We start from the raw sequence: 20,054 nt of genomic DNA on the forward strand, positions 1-20,054 counted from the left end.
CAAACATTTTTTTATAGTAAAAATATTAAAAATAAACTCTAAGAAAAGTTAATGTGTATATATATGTATATATATTTAGATAATTTTTTGTATAATTATTAATTTATATTATTGATGAGACCATATATTTACAAAGGATTTTTTAAAAAATTATTATCTTATTATATTATCGAATATTGTCCAAAATTACACTAGTCCCAACTTGGGACGGAGAAATTTATTAATTTATAGAGATTATTAATTTAACGAGTATTAATTTATAGAGGTTCTACTGTACATTTAGATAATTTTTGTATAATTATTAATTTATATTATTGATGGAACTATATATTTAAAAAAGATTTTCAAAAAATTTATTATCATATTATATTATCGAATAGTATCTAAAATTACACTAGTTCCAACTTGGGACCGGAGAAATTTATTAATTTATAGAGAATATTAATTTAACGAGTATTAATTTATAGATGTTCTACTGTATTTGATTTTTTTTTTGTGAACCACCAAACCATTTCGGTTAATTATAAACCGGTCATATTGGTAATTGCCTTCTTGGCTTCTTATGGAGTAAAGGACAAATGGAAGCATGCAAGTCTAAGTACCCAAGCTGTGGTAGTTTTTAATATGGTACGTGATGAGGCTAGCGAACATTGTTCATAAAATATATTTGACGTCCGGCTTAATCTAATACTGCTGATACGTAATGGCTCATGATAGTCAATTGATAAGATAGCTTTGTAGGGGTGAGTGGGGTTTTAATATAAATTGATGTCATGGAGGCCCAAATTGAACTTAGACCCAACTTCCTAATCACATACAGTTGCGTATATTTGATTTTTTTTAATGAACCACCAAACCATTTCGGTTAATTCTAAACCGGTCATCTGGTTAAGTATTTAACCTCTTTGTCATTTTATTTGTACCGTTTCTCATCTTTCTCTCTGCCGTCGCCGGAGTTATTCATCGCGAAGTTTCAAGCGCCCTGTATCGAGGGCTCATCTATCGGAAGATCATGCCTTCGAATTCTACGTTTATAGAACTCTACCTAGAATTAGGGTTTTTGGTAACAGGGTTTAGTAGCGTGATTATCGTAATCTGATTACTTTGTTTCTGGTAACGTATGTTAGCTCACGTTTTCTCCAGAAGAACGAGCTTCCTTGTACGTTTCTTCCACGTCGCTAAGAAGTTCTCGAATCCTGAGCCTGAAGACATTCTCTTTAGTGCTCTCTGTTTGAATTTAAAACAGAGAAGATGGAACACTCTTCATCAGTTCTCTTCAAATCTCACAAATCCGTTGATAAGTCGAGTTCTTCGCGAGTTTCGAAGCTCACCTAAGCTAGCTCTAGAGTTCTACAACTGGGTTTTAGGTAATAATAATGTTGCTAAGTCTGAGAATCGTTTCGAAGCTTCTTGTGTGATGATTCATTTGCTGGTGGAATCGAGAAGATTTGATGAGGCTTTATCAATAATGGTGAATTTGATGTCTGTCGAAGGTGGAAAGCTGAGTCCTTTACATGTTTTGTCGGGTTTGATTCGAAGTTACAAAGCCTGTGGTTCGAGTCTTGATGTGTTTGATTCATTGGTTAGAGCTTGTACACAGAATAGTGATGCTGAAGGAGCTTATGAAGTGATTGGGAACACGAGAGCAGAGGGTTTTTGGGTTTCTGTTCATGCCTTGAATAATTTTATGGGTTGTTTATTGAATTTGAATGACATTGATTGGTTTTGGAAGGTTTACAAGGAGATGGGTTCTTTAGGGTATGTTGAGAATGTGAATACTTTTAATCTTGTCATTTATTCGTTTTGTAAGGAGAATAAGTTGCTTGAAGCGTTATCAGTGTTTTACCGGATGCTGAAATGTGGGGTTTGGCCTAATGTTGTTAGTTTTAATATGATGATTGATGGAGCTTGTAAAGCTGGGGATATGGGATTTGCTTTGCAGCTCTTAGGGAAGATGGGAGTGATGTCTGGATTCTTTGTCTCACCTAATGCTGTGACGTACAATTCTGTTATCAATGGGTTTTGCAAGGTGGGGAGATTGGATTTGGCGGAAAGAATCCGTGGTGACATGGTTGATTCAGGTGTTGGTTGCAATGAAAGAACCTATGGAGCTTTAGTTGATGCGTATGGTAGAGCTGGAAGTTCAGATGAAGCTTTAAGGTTGTGTGATGAGATGACAAGTAAGGGACTTGTGGCGAATACTGTTGTCTGTAACTCTATTGTTTATTGGCTGTTTATGGAAGGTGACACTCAAGGAGCTATGACGGTGTTGCGTGATATGATCAGTAAAAAAGTGCAAATTGATAAGTTTACTCATGCCATTGTTGTAAGAGGTTTATGCAAAAACGGATATGTTGAGGAAGCTGTTGAGTTTCAGAGACAGATTTCAGAGAAGAAACTTGTGGAAGATGTAGTTTGTCACAATACGCTTATACACCATTTCGTAAGGGGTAAAAAGCTGGCATGTGCTGATCAGATTCTGGGACATATGTTGGTTCGTGGTATGGTTCTTGATGTGATTACGTTTGGTACTTTGATTAATGGTTACCTAAAGGAAGGGAAGTTGGAAAGAGCTATCGATATATATGATGGTATGATCAAAATGAAGAAAGCGCCGAATCTTGTGATTTACAATTCAATTGTGAATGGTTTAAGCAAAAGAGGATTAGCTGGTGCAGCAGAAGCGGTTGTGAACGCTATGGCAAGCAAAAACGCTGTAACTTACAACACGCTGTTGAACGAGTCTCTCAAAACCGGGAATGTGGAAGAAGCTGTCAACATCATATCTAAAATGCAGACACAGGATGGTGAGAAGTTGGTCAGTTTGGTGACTTACAACATCTTGATCAATCACTTATGCAAGTTTGGTTGTTACGAGAAAGCGAAAGAGGTCTTGAAGATTATGGTTGAAATAGGTGTTGCTCCGGATCCTATAACATATGCAACTTTGATCACATCGTTTAGTAAGAATCTCGGGCAAGAAGAAGTCATTGAGCTTCATGATTACATGATTCTTCTAGGAGTTACACCTCATGAACATATATACCGATCTATCGTTCATCCACTACTTGATGGAGTTAATTCAAGTCCGTAGCACACTAAACTACTGAATCATTCGGAGGGTTTTCTTGTGGAGGCTGTATTCTTGTTCGTACACGTGGGGAGCCTTGGAGGATTCTTGTAATCAACGGTCAGTGTTGGAAATAGGATCGTGCCTAGTCCTGACGTGGACTTGTAAATAGAAGATTGTCTGACACGTGACGGTTACGCACCGGCCAAAGCGATTTCGTTGTCACGAGCTATTTAGAACGAAGACCACATTTACGTTACTAACCACGTTTGATTGCTTATGGAATTAACCGTCCAGATTGATGCTATGTTGCTTAGACACCGTAAGGAGTATTACCTGAGAAGCAGACGAATAATATATATATCTCCCATGAATTGCTACAAGTTAAAAAAATGAATGGCTGCGTATGAGAGACTGCGATTTGTATAAAATCTTCTGTTGTAACTTTGCTAGATGTCAAGTTGTCAACATATCAGAGCACACCTTAGCTTTTTTAATTGATTTTATAATATTATTAATCAACGCATGGATTCCCATGACTATTTAATTTAGTGAATTTTTGTAAATTAAGAATAAAATAATGAAGGAGATCAGTTTCAGAGTTGAGTGATTAAGAAGAGTGGTGAAGCAGTGGAGAGGGGGGGCTGGGGCTGCTTCAACAACAAACATTCTCTCTCTCTAGTCTAAGCAAGCATATACCTGAAGGGAAGTACACGGCCACTTTCTTTAGTCTATCTCTCTCTCTTCGTCTTCTTCTTCGGCAGCTATGGAAGTTTGCTGGCAGATACAGAGACCGGCGAGTCTCAGAACGGTTTTGAAGGAGAAGGGTCGGCTCAAGATCACTACTTCTTCTGTTGGGTTTTTTCTTCGCTCTAATTCTAGTGTAAAGCTCTTTGCTTTTTCTCCTTTTTCTTCTTCTCGACTCCATCTTTTTCGCTGATATGACTTTGGATTCTACTTTATCGGAAATTGAAGTGCACACTGTTCTCTACTACTTTTTCTCTGTGGGATCGTCTTTTAGAATAGGATATTCTTAATTGAATCAATGTGCTATGTTTTTAGAGGATTCAACTCTCTGGTAGGGTCTCTGGATTGGAATTTTCATGTTAGAAACCTCGTTTCGAATTGGTGTATTGTAGGACCAGAGCTTAATCTATTAGAAATTCTCAATTTTTCTTGGTACCATTCTCAGCTCATTGAAAGCCTTAACTTTTGAAACCAAGTTAAAGGGGATAAAGACAAGATTTTTGGGGACTAATGAGTTTTTTTATGTTAAAGAGTCCGATCTGAAGATTCACGCTTTAGAGTTAGAGGAATGCAAATGTCTCATCTTTTATATCTAGCTTGTTTACCTCTGGTGTGAGTATATGTATTCTTGGTTGTGAATTTATTTTGTGGCTTAGAGCTTGTGAGAAGGTGATTGAATTAGTTTGTCTTACTATCGACGTGTTTGGTTTTGCAGCTTGCTTCATTGGAAAGTCAATACAAATCAAATGGGTTCCTGCATCAGATCACGGCAAGTGCAGGTTAAGAATCAAGAATTGGTTCATAGAGTTTATAACTTTTCATTGTGATTACTGATTCAGTCCTTTTGATGCGTTTCTTATTTCTTGAACCAAGATTTTTCAAGGAAGAAGCAAGGAAGAATGGCAGCTTCAGGACCAAAAAGCTCTGGTCCCAGAGGTTTTGGGCGGCCAACAACAGCAGGAAGTGCTCAGAAAAGAACTCAGAAGAAGAATGGTGAAAAAGATAGTAATGCCACTTCCACAGTAACAAATGAGGTTTTAGGGGTTAGTAAGTTGCCCGGAACTAAAGCGGATGTACAGAAACAAGGCTCTGTTGTTTTTGATGAGAAGAATGTGTCAGATAGCTTGGATATTAAAGAGGGAAGTGGCAGTTTGGATAAGAAAACAACCGAGGATGATGATTTGTTAGAACAAAAGTTAAAAATTGAAAGAGAGAATCTTCGTAGGAAGGAAATAGAAGCCGTTGCAAATGAAAATTTGGCGAGGGGTAATAGAATGTTTGTGTATCCCGTTGTTGTGAAACCTGATGAAGACATAGAAGTGTTTCTCAACAGGAATCTATCGACTCTGAAGAACGAACCCGATGTTTTGATCATGGGGGCGTTCAACGATTGGAGATGGAAGTCTTTTACGAGGAGATTGGAAAAGACATGGATTCATGGTGATTGGTGGTCATGTCTCCTTCATGTCCCCAAAGAAGCTTATAAGGTGGATTTTGTGTTTTTCAATGGGCAAAGTGTATATGACAACAATGACTCAAAAGATTTCTGTGTAGAGATAAAAGGTGGGATGGATAAAGTTGACTTTGAGAATTTTCTTCTGGAAGAGAAATTGCGAGAGCAAGAGATGTTAGCCAAGGAAGAAGCTGAGAGGGAGAGACAAAAAGAAGAGAAGAGAATAATTGAAGCTCGAAAGGCTGCAATTGAAGCTGATAGGTCACAAGCAAAGGCTGAGACTCAGAAGAGACGTGAACTGCTTCAACCGGCTATTAAGAAAGCTGTAATCTCGGCTGAGGATGTTTGGTACATTGAGCCTAGTGATTTCAAGGCTGAAGATAAAGTCAAATTATACTACAATAAAAGCTCAGGTTCTCTGGCTAATTCCAAGGAACTCTGGTTACATGGAGGGTTTAATAATTGGGTTGAGGGATTATCTATTGTTGAAAAGCTTGTTGATGCTGAGTTGAAGGCTGATCCAAAGAGCAGAGATTGGTGGTTCGCTGAAGGTATATATGTAATTTTCATATCTTGTTGAAAAAACTTTGCATTTTGATATTGATTTTGTAGTCACATATCTTCTTGCTGCCATTTGCTTTATTGATCTTTTTCATTTCAATAAGCAGTCGTAGTGCCCAGTGGTGCTCTAGTCATTGATTGGGTCTTTGCTGATGGACCGCCTAAAGGAGCGTTTCTGTATGACAATAATAGTCGCCAAGATTTCCACGCACTTGTTCCTCGAAGAACTCCAGAAGAGATGTACTGGTTAGAGGAAGAAAATCTGATGTTTAGGAAACTTCAGGAGGAAAGGCGGTTAAAAGAGGAAGCTATGCGTGCCAAGGTCAGTGATAAGCACATTTTAAAGAAAGAACAGCATATCCTCTTTACGATATATTGGCATACTTGTCAAATCGTCTTGACTACATTGGAAACATTTCTTCATCCTTCTTTTCTTATTTGCAGATGGAAAAAACAGCTCGCTTGAAAGCCGAAACAAAGGAAAGAACACTTAAAAAGTTTCTTCTATCCCAGAAAGACGTGGTTTACACCGAGCCTCTAGAGATTCAAGCGGGAAACCCTGTTACTGTTTTCTACAATCCTACAAACACGGTTTTGAATGGAAAGCCTGAAATTTGGTTTAGAGGCTCTTTTAATCGTTGGACTCATCGCTTGGGTCCTTTGCCACCTCATAAAATGGAAGCAGCGGATGATGGAAGCTCACACGTGAAGACTACAGGTACGATGACAGTTGTAACATGTTTCCATTCTAGAGGCTGTTACACATAATACGCGACTAATTTTTCTCTTTCTCCAGCTAAGGTCCCATTGGATGCTAACATGATGGACTTTGTGTTCTCTGATAAAGAGAATGGCGGAATATTTGATAACAAAGATGGTCTGGATTACCATTTACCAGTCCTGGGAGGTATTTCAAAGGAACCACCATTGCACATTGTTCATATTGCTGTTGAAATGGCACCCATCGCAAAGGTAACCGTAAGATGTGGGGTTTATAGCCTTCAAAACATTGTATATGTATTCAGGTTTATGTGTATTTACCTGCAGGTTGGAGGCCTAGGTGATGTCGTCACTAGTTTATCTCGCGCTGTTCAAGAATTAAACCATAATGTGGATATCATTTTTCCGAAGTATGATTGCTTAAAGCACAACTTTGTAAGATCCATGTCTTCTCATATTCTCCGTTTTCACTTCCCTTTTTTGTCTGCATCTCTCTCTACGTCCTGAATGTTTTTGAAAATAGGTGAAGGACTTGCAATTCAATAGAAGTTATCACTGGGGAGGAACCGAGATAAAAGTTTGGCATGGAAAAGTAGAAGGCCTTTCGGTTTATTTTTTAGATCCACAAACTGGGTTAGCTTTATGCATATTTCTCTTTAAGCTCTTTTCACATTTCATTCATCATCTCTTGAGGGCATGAAGAAGTTGTTGTTGTTGTTTCTTGACTATTGCAGATTGTTTCAGCGAGGATGTGTTTACGGTTGTAAAGATGATGCAGGAAGATTTGGTTTTTTCTGTCACGCAGCTCTTGAATTTCTTCTACAAGGAGGTTTTCATCCAGTGAGTCTACACGTTCTCTTGGAGAATTCTTATTAGAAAGCATTACTACTTTGTTCTAACTAGCTGCTCTTACCCGTGGTCGCACCATCTACAGGACATTCTTCACTGCCACGACTGGTCCAGTGCTCCGGTTTCATGGTTATTTAAGGATCATTACACGCATTACGGTTTAATTAAAACCCGTGTTGTCTTCACAATTCATAATTTGGAATTTGGAGCAAATGAGATTGGTAAAGCAATGACTTTTGCAGACAAAGCTACAACGGTAAATCCTGAAAGCCTTCTCCTTTCAAGAGATCTGTTATCACAGAAATATCCTTTGTGCATTTTCTCCGAAGAAGCTGAGAACAGGCATGACTCGGTTCACTCTTAACATTATACTAGGTTTCACCAACGTATGCCAAAGAAGTTGCTGGAAACTCTGTAATCTCTCCACATTTATACAAGTTTCACGGAATAATAAACGGGATCGATCAAGAAATATGGGATCCATATAACGATAACTTCCTTCCCGTAAGCTTCATTACATCCTCTCCTTTCCCGTCTTTAAACTTTCTTGTTATATCTTGTGATGCTTGAACACTTTGTGTGGGTCTTACTTCTTAGGTACCTTATACTCCAGAGAACGTAGTAGAAGGCAAAAAAGCAGCGAAGGAAGAATTGCAAAACAAGCTTGGACTGAAGAATGGCGATCTTCCGGTAGTAGGGATTATTACACGCTTAACTCACCAGAAAGGAATACATTTGATCAAGCACGCTATTTGGCGTACCTTGGAACGGAATGGACAGGTCCTTTTCTAGCCTTATTAAATTCCTGCGTCATGAACTTATTCACAATCCTTACCGGTTTTCTTAAAAGCAGGTTGTGTTGTTAGGTTCAGCTCCAGATCCTCGGATCCAGAATGATTTCGTAAACTTGGCAAACCAATTGCATTCTTCTCATGGGGACCGAGCTCGGCTTGTTCTAACCTATGATGAACCTCTCTCCCATTTGGTAGAACAAAATAACAAACCTTTATTCGTTTTTATGTTCCTTAATTTGCTTTTGGTATTGGTCTAAGTCTGTGATGTACTCTCCAGATTTACGCAGGGGCTGACTTTATTCTTGTACCGTCGATATTTGAGCCGTGTGGCCTGACGCAGCTCATAGCCATGAGATACGGTGCTGTTCCTGTCGTTCGAAAAACTGGAGGTAACTGTTTTTGGCTATGATTAGAGATATCTTAAAGCTTTATTTACCTGTTTCACTCAAGAGCAAGCTGACTTCAGGGTAATGGTTTATCTTTCTCCGATAGGACTTTACGACACAGTTTTTGATGTTGACCATGATAAAGAAAGGGCACAAGCTCAAGTTCTTGAGCCTAATGGCTTCAGCTTCGACGGGGCTGATGCTCCTGGTGTAGATTATGCTCTCAATAGGTAAACTACCAAAGTCTAAACTAACACTCTCTTTAATTCGAGCATTATCAACAGGTGTTTCTTGTGTGTTTGTAGAGCGATATCTGCGTGGTACGATGGTAGAGAATGGTTCAACTCGTTGTGCAAGACGGTGATGGAACAAGACTGGTCATGGAACCGTCCTGCACTTGAGTATCTTGAGCTCTATCACTCCGCACGCAAGTGAGACAAAAAACAAAAAGGAAAATTTATGATCAAATACTCTTTGTATGTACATATATTAGCTAATAAGATCTGAGTTTGATCCTTTCTTCTTCTTTTACATTCCCAATGCCATTAAAAGAACGTTTAGGACTATGGATGGATTCTTGCATCCTGCTTTGTAATTTTATTATACACACACACTGATTATATTTCTCAAAATTTACATACTCCTAAACCCGAACCGGTTCAAAGTGCAATACAACCCGGTACTTGATCTGCAGCTGCAGTTGTCATTATTAGTAAGTAGTTAAAGAAATCATCAGTTTTGGTATTTTGATATATAACTCCAAAATCTATAATTAGAAACGTCATTATTGTTTTTCCAAACGTTACCCATTTCTTAAGTTATAAAATAAAGTGATACCACAAGTGTCTTTGTTCTTTCTTCATGCGGAGAGAGAGAGAGTGAGAGAGTGAGAGAGTGAGAGTGCATAAAAGAACTGTAAAAAGACCCACCAAGAAAAGAAAAGAAAACAAAAAAAGCTTGAATCCAAATTAAACAAATCTTTGATTTTGCATTGACCCTTTCTTTTTCTTTTTTTGGCTTTCACGGATTTTGAATCCACAAGAAGCCAAATCCTAATGTCTTTCAAGAACAGAGGAGATTACTATTTTACTCCAAGAAATGTAATTTATAGAAACTCTGTATTTTTCTTGTGCCTCGCAAGTTTTTGCCTTGGAATGTTCTTCACTAACAGGTAAATCTATTACATGATTGTGTTCGAGGTTTCGATATCTCACTGTTCATGTCTGATTCTAGCTTTTTTTCTTCTTCGTCTTCCTCTTCTGGAATTTTAATCATTTGGGTGTTTTCTAATTTGTTACTACTAATTTCATCTTCTTGGGACTAAAATCTGCGTTGTGTTTCTCTAAGTTTAAGTAGATTTACTTAAGCTTAGAGTTTTGTCGGTCTATTTGTTTCTTTTGTAGCTTTTGTGAAGAATTAAGAGACGCACAGAAAAAAACTATATCTTATAGTATTGATTAACGGTGGCACGTTGTAATTGTATCTGTTTGTTGCAAAACTATGTATCACTGCGAAATATGACTTAATCTGCATTTTAGTTCGGTTTTTTGTTGCAAAAAGTTTTGTGCTTGAATATGGAATAATTATTACTGATCATCATTATATCAGGATGTGGAATGTACCTGGAGCTAGAGGCATATCAAGACTATCCAAACTAAGCTTAAGTTCCAGTGATTGCTATAAAAAGAATGTAAGATTTCTGCGGTTTTGCATCACTAATTCACCTGGCAATTTCGATGATACATTGTTTGATCTTGTGTTCTTAGCAGGTTTTGGACTATGATAACAACACTATCGGGTAAAACATTTGGAAACTTTACCAGATGTATTAATGAACAGTTGTTTTAGTATATGATTAGATGTTGATGAATGTAAAAATGCAGGATCTTAGATAAATCCATATCAAATTTAGAGATGAAGTTAGTAGCTGCTAGAGCAGAACGCGAGTCATTGTATGGGAAATTTAACATATCCAATGAAGCCAAGAAAAGAAAGTACTTCATGGTTATAGGTATTAACACGGCCTTTAGTAGTCGTAAGAGACGTGACTCGGTCCGGTCAACATGGATGCCACAAGGTAAGGAGGCTGTTTCAGAATTCTTGATTTCTTGTGTAAATTAACCAGAAACTGTAACTTTTTTTCGGTTTATAAACTATCATTCAGGAGAGAAGCTTAAGAAACTTGAAGAAGAGAAAGGCATCATTGTTCGCTTTGTTATAGGACACAGGTACAACAAAGAAGTCATGTTCTGTAGTGAAAACACTAAGCATTTATATACCGCTAGCTACTTTAACTTTGTGAATACCGACATTTTTATATGTTATTGGAAATGTTCTGATTGCAGTGTGTTGTCTCGTGGAATTCTTGATAAAGCTATTGAAGCAGAAGAGAAAACACATGGAGATTTCTTGAGACTGGTATATAACTTGTGCGAGATGATGACAAACTTTTGTGTGTTTGGTATCTTTAGGCTACTATTATTCACATCTTTAGATAACAAAACAGGAACATATTGAGGGTTACATGGAGTTATCCGCCAAGACAAAGACTTTTTTCGCTACCGCTGTTTCCTTATGGGATGCGGAATTCTACATCAAAGTTGATGATGACGTTCATGTGAATCTTGGTAAAAAAATCAAAATTGTTTCACTTATTTACCATCAATCATCCATTTTGTATTGAAGCCTTGATCTGTTTTTATTGCAGCCACTCTCAAGACGACTTTATCCACACAGAGAAACAAGCCTCGGGTTTATGTTGGTTGCATGAAGTCCGGCCCCGTCCTAGCCAGAAAGTAAGTTAAAAAAAAAACTACCTATACCTTCTAAGGTGAGCATTTGTATAGGTACTTAAGCAGCAGTAAAAACAGCAAATCTTTCCGGAATTTTTTATATTTGTGGCTAAAAAAACAGGAGTGTGAAGTACCATGAACCGGAGTATTGGAAGTTTGGAGAGGTAGGGAACAAGTATTTCCGCCATGCCACGGGACAGTTTTACGCCATATCTAAAGATCTAGCTACTTACATATTGATAAACCAGTAAGTTTTTTTTTTCCTAACATGGTATTAGCGCATTTTAATGCAAACCAAATCTAAAGATCTCATTTGTTTGGTTGGAAAAAGGGATTTACTGTACAAGTATGCGAATGAGGATGTTTCGTTGGGATCTTGGTTCATCGGACTGAATGTAGAACATGTTGATGAGAAAAAACTCTGTTGCAGTACATCTCCTCATGGTAAATTAAAAAGCTTAACTATCAGGGTTTGGTTTGGTTTGGTTTGGTTTAATCCATAGATGTTACCGGTTTAACATTAAGTTGATTTACAATTTATATTAATCAAAACTTACATGTTTTTTGAAAATGCAGATTGTGAACTAAAAGCAGTGATGGGCAGTGTTTGTGCTGCGTCGTTTGACTGGAAATGCAGCGGAATCTGTCGGTCGGCCGAGAGGATGGCAGACGTTCACGAACGTTGTGGGGAACCTCAAAATGCGTTATGGACGTTAACTTCCTGAAAACAAAATTTCTTAATGGGTAAACTTACTAATATTAATTAAGTTGGAGTTTATAATTTCAGTAAGCTAATTTTTCAAAGGAAAAAAAAGAGCGAAAATAATTCAAGACTATACTATTTTTTTATTTTTGGGTGGGGGTGGGGTTATATAGTTAGTAGGGTTTTGGTCAGAAAATAAATAAATGGTATGCAAAAAATAGTTAGTGAAGTAGTTTAATGAGAGACAAAGAAATAATGTGTTGGTCACATTTGGTTTGTCCTATGACAGACAGAGAGTCCTTATTGTTGTGCTTTTCTATTAAATTCCACATGTCCTTTTTTTTTTNTTTGCATCCTCATTGAATCTTTTATTGGACTCCTTTTGTGCTTTTCTATAATACTATTTTGTGTTGATAATGGCTTCGTATATACTCCTAAGTAGGCTCAACAAAACTCCTAAGTTTCTATACGATTCGACTTTCTTTGGATTAATTTCGATCAGATTTCTGGCTTAATTTCAGTCAAGTAATAAGATTTTTCAATTCTCAATACGACTCTATAGTATGTTGGACAACGTCTTGGAAACAAGAAAGGACATATTTAGTTTTTCACTAAACTAGAAATAATATAATAAGGTGTGTGTTGTTTGCCTCACAAACATACTTCCGGAAATGTGGAACGATTTTATGGAAATTCTTGGATTTTAACATTATTGAGAGACCAAGTCCAGAAAACAGACTTCCTAGTTTTCGTGAGGTTAACAACAAGAAGCATACGCTGCATACACATTTATTTAAAAATACCAAATAAGATTAATCATTCTACAGTTAAATTATAGACAAAAGGTACGAATAATTTACAAATCAATACTTATTATATTTTGTAATATCATCATGATACTATAAAAACAAATATTTTTTTTACATTCTAGCTAGTACTTTTACTCTCTTATATTAGCATATAATTCAAATATATTTTGTTATATATTTTTTTTACATATAATTCCTTAAATACTTCCTAAAAATAGAAGTGCAAATTGCAGTTGTACTTGGATTTTGGGTTGTGTGTTGCTTGTTCCTTCGAAGCCTGTAGAGTAAAAAACATACTTTTTTAAAAAAAATTATTCAAAGGAATATTATTCAGAAATGAGACCAATAAAAAAATAATGATACATACCTTTAAGGTTAGGGTTAGGGATATGATAAACCATCTTTGCCATTTTGGTTAACCGCGTGATATTGGCACGGCTCAATCGAACAACACCGATCTCCATAAGTTAAAGAGGACGACTATTTGATTGAACCGCACTAATATCTCGCTGTTACCTCTCATAAACCCACTCTCGTTCGATTGTTAGCTCCAGAAAACCAAAAAACAAAACAAAAAAAAAGTAACAATAGCTAGTTATGAGTATGGACACTAAAAAGTGTTAACTTACCGGAGAGAACCATTGGATCCTTGAGTAACTCTTACCTTATGATAATCTAACTATTAAAGAAACCAAAGTAATAGTTAGAAGAAGAATCGAAGGAAAGAAATAGAATTGCGGCTATTAGCAAAGTTCACGGGTGTGCATAGTGAAGAAGAAGATATAAATACGAAGATGGTTGAAAAGAGAGGCAAGGCAAGCGACAAGCATTAAATTAGACCAACAACCCCATACCAAAAAGGAGGTTGGTTTATTAAATTTGAATTTGTTTTCTATGAAAAAAAAACAAAACTCTTTTTCAAAAAGATAATACTGATATTTGTTTATATATAATCGATGATATCAATGATTATCATATATAATCTCAAATCATTTTTGAAGACCAAGTTTTTGCTTTTGTTATTCTTCGGATAGTCATTTATTTGTTTCCGATATTTACACTTTCTTTGTTTTTTTTTTTAGGGTTTTGTATATTGGTAACTTGGTGTGTGTGTGTGTGTGTGTGTGTGTTATATGGTAGATAACGACGATTAATCAAAGGAACAAGCGAACAAGGTTCCCACGAGCTTTCAATTTAGTATTTATGAGGTTTGTAAGAGAGAGCAAGGCATGTTGGTGGGGTTGTGCCACTCCCAATATACATTTGAATTTCGAAATTAATATGGCTCAACTTTCCAAATATTCTCCCTCCCTATTTATTTCTTTTCTTGTTAAGTTACTATCATTTATTTAATATATCCTTAAAAAAATGTAAAGATATGTTTTATGTACCTATTGGAAAACATATCACATATGAATCGTCGTCTTTCAAAAACAAAAAAAAAATCATGAAAGTGATCTTATAACGGAGTCTGTTTCTCATGTCTCAAAACTTATTTCTAAATATTCGTTTTGCCAAATTATACATCTCCAAATTAAAGTTTTAAAAATATTACAAAGTAAAATGCATACATAGGATTGTCCTAATTTTCGATGATTTCATATCAATAATAGAGTGATCAACTTTATATTTAGGAGTTGTTATAAATTTTCATTGCAAGATCTTGCAACAACATATATTCGAAAACTATGCTTAAGAAATAATTGACTTTGCTGAAAATATATCATCTGATACAACTACTCTTTCAACCATCTGAACTACTTTCAATTTTGAAAAATGTGGCTCCCAAACAAATTTAAAGCCTGAAAGAAGCCCTAAAGAGCGTATTTTTTGCCTTTTGACAACCAGGAGAATGTGTGGAATCCCGTAAGGAATTTTAACTTTGTTATGTCCATGATACGTGTCTCATTTGTAACACTTAATAATTTACTAATAACAATAATTCGAACCAAGAAATAATAGCCAGTAGGGATTATAAAGTGACTTTGCGATCCATCAGACACATTAATTTGTGAACGTTGATTAAATGTCAAATTCTCCATTCATTCGTGGGATGCACCATTGAAGCTCCAAAATACCATCTTAAAGAATTAAAAAAAAAAAACTAGTATAGAAGATTGAGAGATAAAATGAAAAAGAAAAAAGAAGAATCAGAAGCACGTTTTATAGTTATGAAGAAATAGAGTCTTTCTTCTTCCTATGCACAAGATTCTTCATCCAGTTGACACCAATAAATACAACAATCTTGGCTTTATTAAACCCTGCTTTGGTCTTACCGGACTTTTTTCCCGCGACGTCTTTCTTGCTGTTGGCTGTCTCCTCCGTCGCCATAACCCCAATTCCTCCGGTCCCCCATTGATCAGCCCAACTCGGTGCTTCACTCGCCATTTTGTAGTTATCCCAATATCTTATGTGCCCTATATATATCAAAACATATGAATGGTGATCAAACCATATATGAATATATAACCATAAGTTAGATGCATAACCTAACATATACCTCTGACTCTGATTCTTGGAGCTCTTCTTGGTAAAGAGAGAAGAAACAATCTTGGATGAGCAAAATAAGTGGAAATATGGAGAATGACGACTATTAGTGAGTGGATGGGTTGTCAAATTTTTTTTTTTCTTTCTAATGTAAATGTAACTATACTATATATTTTGGTTGTCGTCTTATCTAAAGTTTTGATTACTTTTGATATAAAATGTTTAAATATGATTATTTGGGTTGTCCTGGAATGGACTTGCCAACTCAAGTTAGTTCGTTTCCAACTTGTAAAGCAAACGTTGTTTTGGAATCTTTCAACTTCAGTTTTTAAAGACTACATATAAACCAATGGTAATATCACAATTTTTTATAAGAAAAAAAAAATCGTTTGAATATATGGTTAGATATGTTTTTTTTTACACTCTAGTCTTAAAATGATTGAAATTATAAGAAAACAAATTGGTGTGAAGGAGCTATTATTCAACAAATCTGTCTTGTCAATATATATAGATGGAACAACTGAACGTTCATCCCAAGTAATTAATTTAGAATCATTGATCAGCGGATAATCTATTATCTATCGAACTACTTCCACCGTCTAAACCATCACGAATGAAAGACTTTGTATCCCCTAAATTGCGTAAATGTCACCAAAATCATCTTTCTTGAATGTCTAGATTGATTATTCATGAGTGATTTTTACAACAACAACAAAAATACATATGATTGTAAATGATCTAGCGCCTAAACTATATTAGCTCATTCAAAATATTTTGCCCAATACTCTTTTCTTCAAAACTTATGTATTATGCCAATACTAAACCCCAATAATAGCATAAATGATAATATTATTACAAACCACTAGGTACACACATGGTCCCAAGATATTTATTTCTTTGGGATACTTACTTTAGCAAATCCACATGATAGTGTCATTTTTTTACCTACAAAATGAAAAATTGCATGAGACATATTACTATATTAGCCCATTGTTATGAAATGGGATTAAAACAGTAATTAAAAAATGTAGTAAAGGTACATAATAGATCACTTTAAATTTAGAATTACCTGATTCATCTGAGTTGCTAGTCCACTTATATCCTGTTGGTATTGTGAATGGATCCACCATTTGCTCCTCTTCCTCCAAACGCCGCCGTGAGCTCTTGCCGATGGCATTGATGTTAAGTCTCAACCAAGAAGGCGCTGAAAACGATGGACGTGAAGCTGAGATTCTTCTGTCGTCGGATTTTTCGTCATCATCCACGTCGTGTTGGTCTTCCATTGCAGCTGAAAGATGTTTTGGACTTGAGAGCGGTGTGTAGAACTCATCCAACGGCTGAAGAGGCACGAACTTGGTGAATGTCATGACTACCTTCACTGTTGGTATCACCGGTATGGACAACTAAAAACCAAGAGATGAAAATACAAACTATTAATATCTAAACCGGTTTTGGATTTATTTTGTTGGTTTATTGATAAACCATAATCTAAACCAAACTCTGTTGATCTGATAACAAAAAAAACGATTTTAGGACTTTTAGTTGTATATTCAGAGTGTACCGAAACTCAAAACCGAACCAAACTAAACCAAATAAATTGGGTCTCTATTATTAATTAACCAAATAAAAAATCTGAAAGCATTAACCAAACCGAAACCGGTACAGTCTATTCCTCCGAATTTGTGATGTTGTCACACCACTCTAAACATCTAACCAATGACATTACGACACGTCAGATAGAAGGTTCATGATACTTTAATTTCTCATGCAAAACGCTTTAAAATAATTTTGTGTTACGACGATAGAAAAAAAAAGACGAAACTAAAATTTCATGCCCACGATTAATGCCCATATTTTTACCTTGACCGGAAAAGTTCCCGGCGGGAACTTGGTGGTAAGCAGCTCACGCATTCTCCGAACAGCCTTGACATGGTTGGCTAAAACATCAAGCAACGGAAGCAGCTCCTCTGTTTTCAAAGGAAACTGATCCGTCAACCAAACCGAAGGACTCAAACTCTTCACAAACTCTTTTTCTTTGATCCGTTCCGCAGAAGAAGAAGCCACCGGAATCTCCGCTTCCGGTAAAGAAACCGACCTCCTCCCCCGTGACGACCGAGACTCCTCAACGTTAAAACGCCGGCTCTGCTGCCGTAAAGGCTCTGTAACACTCCTCCGATGATTCTCATCCAACTCTGTTTCCACTTTCCTCGATTTGAAACTGAAACTAACGTTTTCGATATCGTAAGCTTTAGCTTTCCATTCTCCAACTGTTTCAATCTTCTCTTGCCTTCGCCAATTCGTAACCTCAACGAGCTTAGCTTTAGTAACATCCATCCCTGGACGGTACACGCTAGACTGACCGCAAATGTCAACGATATCGCTATCGCTAATCGGATCTTTAGCGTTTTCGAAAGCGTTCAAGATCGTCTTATTGTCTCTGTTCAACACAAGCAACGTACCAGGAGACACATCAAGAAACTCGTCTCCATCGCTAAGAAAGAGAAAGCTCTGGTTCGCGCGGAGGATCTTGAAACCGTCGAATCCTGCTAAAGAAGTATCGGCGCGTAAGTCTCCGCCGCGTTTCCAGATCTTGTATGTGTCGGAAGGAGCGATTTTTCCGATGAACGGTATCACGGAGCTCTCGAAGTGAAACGATATCTCCATGTAGAAGTCTCTCATGCGGCTGAGCACGGAGATCAGATGAGGAAGCCTCCGTCTCCATTTGCACCACGCCGAACGGTGGTGGTTCCGGAGAACAGCCTCCGTGATCTCTGAGTTCCGACGACACAAAGCCTCGTGCACAGAATTCCAACCGGAGGCGCTCTGGAGCGTGACATCAGCTCCAGCGGAAGCGATCGTCTTCGCGGCGAAAACGTCGCCGATACGCACCGCTAGATGGAGAGGCGTCTCTCGGAAAGGAACGTCACGGCGGTCTAGGACGGCGGAGATTTGCTCCGCGACTCGCTCTTGGTTTACTGAGTCGGACTCGGTGTGGATTTGTTCCGGTTCGGTTAGTTTAGGCAATGACGAAACTAGACGAGTCAAACCGGCGTGATCCCCTACAACGACGGCGTAGTGGACGGGACTATGAGCATAATCCTCTATCGTAGTGGCCGGAATATTTGTCGGCGATGACTTTGCCATGATTTTCCCGGCGACCGTTATAATGACACTAATGAAGAAGTAAGTTTCGAAATTATCTTGGACAAGAGTCAAAGGCATGTACAAATGCATTCATAATTTTTTTTGGGCAGGTGAGTACTTAATAGAGTTAATTACTCCATACATTCAAGGCCATATGGTTTAAATGCTTATTTAGATTGAATATCCTAAATCTTTGTTTGACAACAAATGACTAAATCTTGATTTTTTTTTTCTTTTTTTCAAAATCTGATCTTTACACAATTCAACAAGAAAGATAAGGTGCATGAATTTATATTTAAAATAATAAGATTCTTATGAGAATATAAATATACTTTTATACTAAAAATATCAGTCAATGCAAAACAGGGTAATTAATTTTGAGTGTTGTATTATAGAGGGAAATAAATGTTGTGGACTTGTGGTCAAGCTGGATCATAATCTTATTATATAAAGGGGTTTCATAGTTACGCATTAACAAGATTATGTGTCAATTGTATCGATAAGATATTGACATGTGTTAATTATAATTTTACTAAACTATTTAGTAATAAAATATAAAATTTTAAATCTATAATAAAAAGGAAATTTATACATAAATAACAGCAGATAATTATTTATATGATAAAAAATATTAAATCTAAATTCTAATTATTAATCTAATTCTACTAGATTTTTTTGTATTTATATAATAAAATATACATAAAACTTGGTTTTAAAGTTGGTCATTAACATGATCTTCGCGACATTTGTCGAGTCTATCAAAATCCTAAATCTTTGTTTGTCAACAAATAACTAAATCTTGATTTTTTTTCATTCAAAATCTGATCTTTACACAATTTCAACAGTACAAACTACAAAGGTAAGGTGCATGAATTTAATATATAAAATAATGGGATTCATATGAGAACAGAAATATACTTGTATAAGAAAAAATCAGTCAATGTAAAACAAACTAATTAATTTTGAGTGATGTATTATGTGGGGAAATAAGTGTTGTGGTCAAGCAGTTAATAACTAATGAATCATAATGGTGCCATAAAAGTTCATTTTCTCACAAAGTACTCTTTATCATATTTTTATCGAATTGGTGTTGTTTTCTGAAATTAATTAAGTTATTATATATATAATACTCCATAAGATACACATGTCAAGATTGTATCGATAAGATATTGACATGTGTTAATTTTAATTTTACTAAACCAATTAATAATTAAAATAGAAAAATTCTAAATCTATAATAAAAAGAAATTTATATATAACTAACATCAGGTAATTATTTATATATTTTAAAAATATTAAATCTAAATCCTAGTTATTAATCTAATTCTACTAGATCTTTTTTTTTGTATTTATATAATAAGATGGTTTTAAAGTTGGTCATTAACATGATCACGACATTTGTAGAGTCTATCAAAATTCTAAATCTTGGTTTGTCAACAATTGACTAAATCTTGAATTTTTCATTCAAAATCTGATTTTTACACAATTCAACATGACAAAGTTAAGGTGAAAGAATTTATATTTAAAATAATGAGATTC

General features: G+C 36.0%; 3 protein-coding genes, 1 long non-coding RNA gene and 1 pseudogene across 5 annotated transcripts; 3 read left to right on the forward strand and 2 right to left on the reverse strand.

Moving 5' to 3' along the window:
- On the forward strand, positions 946-3,621 carry LOC104759178 (pentatricopeptide repeat-containing protein At1g11710, mitochondrial-like). Its single transcript, XM_010482135.2, has one exon. It carries the CDS (start codon positions 1,121-1,123, stop codon positions 3,092-3,094), a length of 1,974 nt encoding a protein of 657 aa, XP_010480437.1. The 5' UTR covers positions 946-1,120; the 3' UTR covers positions 3,095-3,621.
- LOC104755424 (starch synthase 3, chloroplastic/amyloplastic-like) lies at positions 3,606-9,228 on the forward strand. Its single transcript, XM_010477803.2, has 16 exons — positions 3,606-3,953; positions 4,533-4,596; positions 4,691-5,821; positions 5,939-6,153; positions 6,276-6,549; positions 6,628-6,803; positions 6,879-6,986; positions 7,075-7,184; positions 7,286-7,391; positions 7,486-7,656; positions 7,776-7,904; positions 7,998-8,180; positions 8,254-8,385; positions 8,472-8,583; positions 8,687-8,810; positions 8,886-9,228. The coding sequence occupies exons 1-16, from the start codon at positions 3,837-3,839 to the stop codon at positions 9,013-9,015; spliced, it is 3,282 nt and encodes a 1,093-aa protein (XP_010476105.1). The 5' UTR covers positions 3,606-3,836; the 3' UTR covers positions 9,016-9,228.
- On the forward strand, positions 9,516-12,419 carry LOC104755425 (probable beta-1,3-galactosyltransferase 1). 2 transcript variants are annotated; one of them, XM_010477805.2, is made up of 11 exons: positions 9,516-9,751; positions 10,189-10,270; positions 10,350-10,378; positions 10,464-10,657; positions 10,745-10,808; positions 10,926-10,998; positions 11,087-11,207; positions 11,288-11,375; positions 11,494-11,619; positions 11,704-11,816; positions 11,949-12,419. In XM_010477805.2, exons 1-11 carry the CDS (start codon positions 9,636-9,638, stop codon positions 12,095-12,097), a joined length of 1,155 nt encoding a protein of 384 aa, XP_010476107.1. In that variant the 5' UTR covers positions 9,516-9,635; the 3' UTR covers positions 12,098-12,419. The 2 variants fall into 2 exon arrangements, with proteins under 2 accessions (XP_010476107.1, XP_010476106.1); XM_010477804.2 differs by having other exon boundaries at positions 9,525-9,751; positions 10,347-10,378.
- LOC104755426 lies at positions 12,426-13,722 on the reverse strand. Its single transcript, XR_762215.2, has 2 exons — positions 13,252-13,722; positions 12,426-13,161 (listed from the first exon to the last, which is right to left on the reverse strand). It is a non-coding gene; the product is annotated as an uncharacterized LOC104755426 (long non-coding RNA).
- Positions 14,882-18,561, reverse strand: LOC104755427 (annotated as a pseudogene).

This window comes from Camelina sativa, chromosome 17 (assembly GCF_000633955.1).
Source record: "Camelina sativa cultivar DH55 chromosome 17, Cs, whole genome shotgun sequence".
NCBI lineage: Eukaryota > Viridiplantae > Streptophyta > Magnoliopsida > Brassicales > Brassicaceae > Camelina > Camelina sativa.

Bases quoted from the DNA above. Each gene is read 5' to 3' on its own strand.
- LOC104759178 (XM_010482135.2), top strand. From the start codon at position 1,121: ATGTTAGCTCACGTTTTCTCCAGAAGAACGAGCTTCCTTGTACGTTTC.
- LOC104755424 (XM_010477803.2), top strand. From the start codon at position 3,837: ATGGAAGTTTGCTGGCAGATACAGAGACCGGCGAGTCTCAGAACGGTT. The intron at 6,987-7,074 runs GTAAGATCCATG...TTTTGAAAATAG, and splicing joins ATTGCTTAAAGCACAACTTT to GTGAAGGACTTGCAATTCAA. The intron at 7,185-7,285 runs GTTAGCTTTATG...TGACTATTGCAG, and splicing joins TTTTTAGATCCACAAACTGG to ATTGTTTCAGCGAGGATGTG.
- LOC104755425 (XM_010477804.2), top strand. From the start codon at position 9,636: ATGTCTTTCAAGAACAGAGGAGATTACTATTTTACTCCAAGAAATGTA. The intron at 10,379-10,463 runs GTAAAACATTTG...GTAAAAATGCAG, and splicing joins TATGATAACAACACTATCGG to GATCTTAGATAAATCCATAT. The intron at 11,817-11,948 runs GTAAATTAAAAA...TTGAAAATGCAG, and splicing joins TTGCAGTACATCTCCTCATG to ATTGTGAACTAAAAGCAGTG.